This window comes from Peromyscus maniculatus, chromosome X, assembly GCF_049852395.1.
Source record: "Peromyscus maniculatus bairdii isolate BWxNUB_F1_BW_parent chromosome X, HU_Pman_BW_mat_3.1, whole genome shotgun sequence".
Classification (NCBI taxonomy): Eukaryota; Metazoa; Chordata; class Mammalia; order Rodentia; family Cricetidae; genus Peromyscus; species Peromyscus maniculatus.
The window spans coordinates 121899190-121904839 of NC_134875.1; the positions used below are offsets into that span (position 1 = coordinate 121899190).

At 45.5% G+C, this 5650-nt stretch overlaps 1 protein-coding gene across 1 annotated transcript; it reads right to left on the reverse strand.

The window, feature by feature from the left end:
- Positions 1 to 639: 639 nt before the first annotated feature.
- LOC121825739 (uncharacterized) lies at positions 640 to 1360 on the reverse strand. Its single transcript, XM_042269287.2, has 2 exons — positions 1165 to 1360; positions 640 to 984 (listed from the first exon to the last, which is right to left on the reverse strand). The coding sequence occupies exons 1-2, from the start codon at positions 1312 to 1314 to the stop codon at positions 775 to 777; spliced, it is 360 nt and encodes a 119-aa protein (XP_042125221.2). The 5' UTR covers positions 1315 to 1360; the 3' UTR covers positions 640 to 774.
- Positions 1361 to 5650: the final 4290 nt, after the last annotated feature.

The following is a 5650-nucleotide window of genomic DNA, read 5'->3' on the forward strand; positions in this document are numbered from 1 at the left end:
AACATTCTGGAAAACATAAAAAAAATCATGTTACTTGGTAGGGAAGATAGACACTTCAAAAAACTCCTAAGGTCAATGTTCACTTATTTGTGGCCTGGCAGATCACAACCTCCCAGACCATGTTCCACCTAAACTATCTTACTGAAAAAGTCTAATCAGTGCTACAGTTGTAAGTTCAAATTACCTCTGTTTTCCCTGGAATTGTACTGGCATTTTTAATAGGATGATATCTTGGGCTCCGCTGAGGCCTTTAAGTGGACTATGTCACAAAGTGGGATGCAACAAACACTTCAAAGAGGTAAGGGTCCACAGTGTCTGAGGACTGGTACTGCTGTCCAAACACCTCACATCATGTAGTATCTCCTACCTGAACCCAGAAACCATTCCTCCAACCTTAGTCCCTGCCAAATACACATGGAAACATCAGTCCTTTCTGCTCCCACATCCTGCCCCATGAAATAAAGCATCAGGAGCATGTTCATCCCTGTGAGTGCCAACATTGCAGATCCTTCAGCATCAGCTTACATATAGACCTGTTGTCAGGCTCCCAGACCTGTAGAAACCAATGTCCCTCTCTTACCAGACCATCTCCCCACCCTTCTTCCCAAGAGCCCACCATAGACCACAGGGAAACTCAACTGCTGACATCTGATTGCTTTTATTTTCAGTACCATAAGAGGGCTCTGTGGTAATGGTCAAGGTAACTGTCAATGTCCATGACTGGACATGACTCAGCGCTAAGATCTCTTGACCATACTGAGACCCTCAGCTGGTCTAGTCACTAGCAGAGACGCTGGTGCTCGGTGTGACCCCTTCTTGCTCGGGATCACTGGTAGACGGCTCCACGTTGAGCGGATGGCCGTCCTCAAGTGAGGGCTTTCTCCCATCTCTCGCAAAGGTTCTCAGAATCTTCCTGGAGGGTTTTCTCCTTCGCCTCCTAGGGCGCCGGCGGCGTCTGGTTCGCCGCAGAACAGTCCTTTGCACCTGCAAGGACGGCAGAGTGAGGAAACAGGGTCTTTGGTATGGGAGAGGATGGTAAGGTATTATGAGGCAAAGGTGTGGGTTGAGGAGGAAATGCGTGCCAGGCCAGGGAAAGACAAGATTCCCAGGGGAAGGGAAACTGATCAAGGAAGAAGAAAGGGTACTTAGCTCTGGTTCTCTCACCCTTGGAAATCTTCTTGGAACTGGCTGACCTGCAGCTTTGTCACCTGCAGGGAGACTGGCTTGGCAGGGAGTCGGGGCATTCGTTTGCTGGTTCTCTGAGGTTGAGTTGAAATCTTTGTTAGGCTCCCCGGCGTCCTCACTCACCTCCATAATTGAGCCTTTCAGAGGTCTGACCCAGAACTCGCAGCACCCTACTGATCTAGCCCCCAGAACAATGCAGGGCCACACCCTTCAACCCTGATTGGTCAGCACAGCCTTGCCAGCTGTCTGACTTCATAAAGCACTGCCTCTGACCGCTCTGGACAGGGTTGAGGGGTGTCTTCTAGAGAAGGCAGGATGTACCTGAGAAACCAGAAAGTACCACCTTGATACCTCGGGGGAGGGGGACTATGGTGGTAAAGGAAATAGAGTCTGTGAGGAGACAGGAGGCTCTTGGTGAGCTTCTCCAAGAGCTATTTCCCAAACCACCTTTCTTTCATGTAGTCAATCCTAATTACAGTGTAAAATGTGGCAGAAAGCCCCCTTCTCCAAACTCATCCTCATGTCACCCTTACTCCATGGATTATTCTGTTTTGTCTTTCCCTTATCCCTTAACTAGTGTTTGAATGTTATTTTGAAAATATTTCCAAAAGTTATTTGACAGTAATAAAGACTTGGGAAGGTGAATCACCTACAAAACACCAAAAAAAAAAAAAAAAAGAAAACATCTCCCTGTTCATTAAATTTTTCCACAGTGAAATAATCCACCACAGTACAATCAGAAAGAAGTAAAAGAAGTTTGGGGGATTGGTTTTGTTCATCATTCTGCAACACAGAATCTGAAGAGACATTCTATAAAATGTAAGGAAGTTGAGAATTATGCTCACTACATGTTCAACTGTTTGGTGAGAAAGGAAAAGCAGCCAAAATCTATTTTGTAAGATTTTGTTTATTCAAGTTCTGTAGATTCCAGGAAGGAGAAGGCTTCAAATCAGATGATTGATCAGCCTACAGTTGAACATGCTAAATACTTTCCTACTCTTTAGTACCTAGCATTGGAAAATCGTGTTGGAAGGAAAGCTTGGAAAATATAGGCCAGAGTCTCAACTCTAGCACTGCAAAAGAACACCAACTGTAGCTTCCATTCCCCCATGCCTACATCTCCTATGGCTCCCAGAGACCATGCCCTTCTAACATCCCTCCCCCAACTTTGTGCTTGTCCCAGATGCTACATCCAGAAGGCACCCCCTGCTAACCCAAGGGCAGCTCCTTCCAAGCCAACAAGTAGGTTGAAAACAGACCCACACCTCTACTCCTGTTCCTGAGATCCAAACTCCCCAGTCTCATCCCCAGTTCTGTAGCAGGAAACCTGCTGTGGTCTCCCTTTCCTCTCTGACCCATTTCCAATGGATCACAAAGACCCCAGGTTGTGAACAAAGATGTGTTACATTTGTTCATGTTGCAGAATATTACTTAAACTATGTAAAGGTATGTTACATTTGTTGCTGCATTTGTTTATGTAAAACTCAATTGCTGGTTCACCTTGCCTACCTAAGGCATCTGATTTGTCTAATAAAAAGCTGAACAGCCAATAGCTAGGCAGTAGAGGAATAGGTGGCACTGGGGGTCGGTGGATAACGAGAATAAATAGGAGGAGGAATCTAGGCTTGAGAGAGAAGAGAAGGAGAGAATGAGGTAAAAAGAAAGGGAGATGTCCATGGCCAGACAGACAGACATGGAGTAAGACACACAGAATACAAGAAATGTAAAAAGCCCCAAGGTAAAATGTATACGAAGAGAAACAGGTTAAATTATGTTATAAGAGCTAGTGGAACAAGCATAAGATAAGGCCGAACATTCATAACTAACAATAAGTCTCCATGTCATGATTTGGGAGCTGGTTGGTGACCCAAAAAGAAAGCCTGCTACATTCTCCCAACCTTCTTTCCCCCAGTGCATCCAACTTATGCCACCTCCAACACCAGCAGGGAACACACCAGCTGAAAATGCAGAATCACAATCTCTGAAAATCCAGAGAGGAGAAAGAAACCAAGAAAAAATCCATCCAATAAAGACAAGACCAGATACCAGCACCTAGAACTGCAATCTTCTCAAACCCAGATGCTGAGATACCAGCATAAAAACACAATCAATAATAGCCAAGGCAGTATGTCTCCACTAGAGCTCAGCTATCCTATCACTATAGGCCCTGAATATCCCAGCATAGGTGACACACAAGGAAAAGACTTAGGTGTATCTGGAGTTTTTCTCTCCAGGTCCCACCAAGCCTCAGCAGTCCCATAGCCCATTTATAAAATAAACATAGAGACGCTTATATTATTTAAACTGCTCAGCCATTAGCTCGGGCCTACAATTGTCTAGCTCTTACTCTTATACTCAGCCCATTTCTGTTAATCTATATGTAGCCACGTGTTCTGTGGCTTTACCTGCTGCCTTTACATGATGCTCCCTGGATGGCAGGCTGGCATCTCCTCCTCTCTGCCTTCCTGTTCTCTCAATTTTCCTCTCTGCTAGGCCCCTCTATACTTCCTGCCTGGCTACTGGCCAATCAGTGTTTTATTTATCAATCAATCATCCACAGCACTTCCCCTTTTTCTTTTTTTTTCAAAAAGGAAAGTTTTAACTTTAACACAGTAAAATTACATATAATAAAACAATTATCAAGCAAGAATTACAGTTAAAATATTAAAGAAGATATATATCTTTTTTTTGAGACAGGGTTTCTCTGCGTAGCTTTGCGCCTTTCCTGGAACTTACTTGGTAGCCCAGGCTGGCCTTGAACTCACAGAGATCCTCCTGGCTCTGCCTCCCGAGTGCTGGGATTAAAGGCATGCGCCACCACCGCCCGGCCGAAGATATATATCTTATATTTGTGAGTCTAAGGTTTTATATCTAACTTATCTTTTATCATAACTGAGGAAATTATAACTATTAAGTCTTCAATTATGTCAAAGACCCCAGAAGGATATACTATGACCTGAGAAACGGGAAAAGGATGCAAGCAACTTTCGGGATTCTTGCAGGGTAGACAGAGACAGCTGGCAGCCTGGACAGTCACCTAATGTTCTTTCTTAAAGTTGGGGCATCTGTCTTCAGCCCACAGGCCTAGAGACTCTCAGTCATTTTTTCTCTGTGTTTTGTAGAAAGTCTGGCAATTTCCTCTGTGAAGCAGGAACCTGAAGAACCATATTGCCAAGCAAAGTTCAGTGGTCACCTTCCTATGGGTCCTGCATGTCCAATCAAGCAGTCCAGGCAAGAACAGTTTCTTGCCCAAATGGCTATTTTTGCCAAGGTGAAGATAAACTCCATATGGAGTGTCTTTGATGCCCATCCTCCTCTCTGAAGTAAATCGGTGTTGCCAGGAGCAGACATGTCTCATTGTCCAGAAAGTCTACATTTTTAAAACATTTTAAATGTCATATTCTGTAGGTCTTTGAAGTGTTTGAAGATTACCTACCTAGTTGAATTATATCTATGTATACCTAGAAAACAACATGACTATAAGTTTGACTATCATAGAAGACTAATTATTAATCTGCACTTCTTTTTTTACTTTCATTTTTTTATTAAGAAATTTTCTACTCACTGCACATACTATCCACAGATCCCCCCTCCTCCCTCTGCCTACCACCCAGCCCTCTTTCCCAAGCCACCCCATATCCCCACATCTCCTAAAGGTCTCCCATGGGGAGTCAGCAGAGCCCAGCACACAGAGCCTAGGCAGGTCCAAGCCTCTTCCCACTGCACTAAGGCTGTGCAAGGTGTCACACCACAGTCACCAGGTTCCAGAAGCCTGCCCATAGACCACAGGCAGATCCCAATCCCCCTGCCTGGGTGCCCCCCAAACAGTTCGATCCAAACAACCATCTTCCATATCCAGAGGGCCTAGTCCAGTCCCATGGGAGCTCCACAGCCACAAGTCCACAATTCATGGGCTTCCACTAGTGTGGCTGGTCATCTCTGCACGTCCTCCCATCATGATCTCAACATCCCTCACCTGCAGTATCTCTCCTCTCTCTCATCAATAGGATTCCCAGAGCTCATCCTGGTGCCAGGCCATGGATCTCTACATCTGCCTCCATCAGTCACTGGACAAAGACTCTATGATGACAGCTAGGTTATTTGCTAGGCTGTTCACTAGAGTAGACCAGTCCAAGCACCCTCTGGACCACTGCCAGCAGACCAAGGTGGGGTCAACCTTGTGGATTCCTGAGAGCCTTCCAGCACCTTACCTCTTTCTATTCCCATGATGTGCTCATCTGTCATGGTATCTTCCTCCCTGCCCTCCCACTCTGTCCCTGTTCCAGCTTGACCCTCCCATTTCCCTATGTTCTCATCCCCCACTCCTCATCCTCTGCCAGCCCCCCACACCCAGTCCAATAATGTAGATCTCATCAACTTCTCCTTTGCTGGGTCATCCATGTGTCCCTCCTAGGGTCTTTTCCTGTTAGCTAGCCTCTCTGGAGTTGTGGGTTGTAGTCTGGCC